Genomic DNA, 2193 nt, shown 5'->3' with positions numbered 1-2193 from the left:
AATTGTAGTTTGAATTGTTAAATCATAGATTACTTATATTATTCAAATCGCGAGTTGTTCTTGATTGGTAGAACTTTCGAACCGTAGTTAAATTATAGATTATTTTATTATTTTATTTGAAACGCGGGTTACTCTTGATTGGTAGGATTTCAGATTGTAGTTTTCGTTACGGCACGTGCGGAGCGCGGGACGTGACAACAAAATCAGCGCTTAAACATCGAAATATCTCCATTATTAACGAAGTACCTGTGGAATTTCCTGAAAATGGACAAAAGATTGCTCCTTGCGACATGTCGGTATTATTTCGACATCAAAAAGAGCGTGCACTACATTCGGCGTGTAAAATGGAGCAAAAGAGGCGCTTAAACGTCGAAATATCTCTATTATTAACGAAATAACTGTTAAATTTCCTGAAAATCGAAAAAATATTGCACTTTCCGAGATGCCGGTACTGTTACGACATTAGAAACAACACGCAACACATTCGGCGGGTAAAATAGAATAGCATGAGCTAGTAAACGTCGAAATATATCTATTATTAACGGAATAACTGTTAAATATCCTCTAAATCGGCAAAAGATTGCATTTTGCGAGGTGCCGGTATTATTTCGACATTAGAAACGACACGCACTACATTCGGCGTGTAAAATGGAACAAAAGAAGCACTTGAACGTCGAAATATCTCCATTATTAACGAAATAACTGTTAAATTTCCTGAAAATCGAAAAAAATATTGCAATTTGCGGTCTGTCTGTATTATTTCGACATCAAAAATAGCGTGCACTACATTCGTTGTGTAAAATGGAACACAATGAGCGATTAAACGTCGAAATATCTCCATTATTAACGAAGTACCTGTAGAATTTCCTGAAAATGGACAAAAGATTGCACTTTGCGACTTGCCGGTATTGTTTCGACATTAGAGACAACACGCACAGCATTCGGCGTGTAAAATGGAACAACAGAAGCACTTGAACGTCCAAATATCTTTATTATTAACGAAGTAACTGTTAAATTTCCTGAAAATCGAAAAAAATATTGCAATTTGCGGTCTGTCTGTATTATTTCGACATCAAAAAGAGCGTGCAATGCATTCGGCGTGTAAAATGGAACAAAAGGAGCGCTTAAACGTCGAAATATCTCTATTATTAACGAAATAACTGTTAAATTTCCTGTAAATCGAAAAAAATATTGCAATTTGCGTGCTGTCTGTATTATTTCGACATCAAAAAGAGCGTGCACTACATTCGCCGTGTAAAATGGAACAAAATCAGCGCTTAAACATCGAAATATCTCCATTATTAACGAAGTACCTGTGGAATTTCCTGAAAATCGAAGAAAAGGTTGCAATTTGCGAGCAGTCTGTATTATTTCGACATTAGAGACAACACGCACTACATTCGGCGGGTAAAATGGAATAGCATGAGCTAGTAAACGACGAAATATATCTATTATTAACGGAATAACAGTCAAATTTCCTGAAAATCGAAAAAAAGATTGCAATTTGCGAGCAGTTTGTATTATTTCGACATCAAAAAGAGCGTGCACTACATTCGGCGTGTAAAATGGAGCAAAAGAGGCGCTTAAACGTCGAAATATCTCTGCTATTAACGAAGTAACAGTTAAAATTCCTGTAAATCGAAAAAAATATTGCAATGTACGGTCTGTCTGTATTATTTCGACATCAAAAAGAGCGTGCAATGCATTCGGCGTGTAAAATGGAACAAAATCGGCGCTTAAACATCGAAATATCTCCATTATTAACGAAGTACCTGTGGAATTTCCTGAAAATGGACAAAAGATTGCTCCTTGCGACATGTCGGTATTATTTCGACATCAAAAAGAGCGTGCACTACATTCGGCGTGAAAAATGGAGCAAAAGAGGCGCTTAAACGTCGAAATATCTCTGTTATTAACGAAGTAACAGTTAAAATTCCTGTAAATCGAAAAAAAATATTGCAATTTACGGTCTGTCTGTATTATTTCGACATCAAAAAGAGCGTGCACTACATTCGGCACATATATGGAACGAAATGAGCGCTTAAACTTCGGAATATCTCTATCATTACCGAAATAACAGCTAAATTTCCTGAAAATGGGCAGAAGATTGCACCTTGTGAGCTGCCGGTATTGTTTCCACATTAGAAACAACACGCACTGCATTCGGCGGGTGAAATGGAATAGCATGAGCTA

At 36.6% G+C, this 2193-nt stretch overlaps 1 protein-coding gene across 1 annotated transcript in view; it reads right to left on the bottom strand.

The window, feature by feature from the left end:
* Nucleotides 1-374: 374 nt before the first annotated feature.
* LOC122577212 overlaps nucleotides 375-2193 on the bottom strand; it is a 5769-nt gene continuing 3950 nt past the window's right edge. The window contains exon 2 of the mRNA XM_043748365.1: nucleotides 375-2113. Coding sequence (XP_043604300.1) covers nucleotides 844-1818 — 975 coding nt within the window. The 5' untranslated portion in view covers nucleotides 1819-2113 and the 3' untranslated portion in view covers nucleotides 375-843. The remainder of the gene's footprint in view (nucleotides 2114-2193) is intronic.

This window comes from Bombus pyrosoma, linkage group LG18 (assembly GCF_014825855.1).
Source record: "Bombus pyrosoma isolate SC7728 linkage group LG18, ASM1482585v1, whole genome shotgun sequence".
NCBI classification, from domain to species: domain Eukaryota; kingdom Metazoa; phylum Arthropoda; class Insecta; order Hymenoptera; family Apidae; genus Bombus; species Bombus pyrosoma.
The sequence above is the reverse complement of the archived record's forward strand: the minus strand, read 5'-3'. Positions and strand labels throughout refer to the sequence as shown.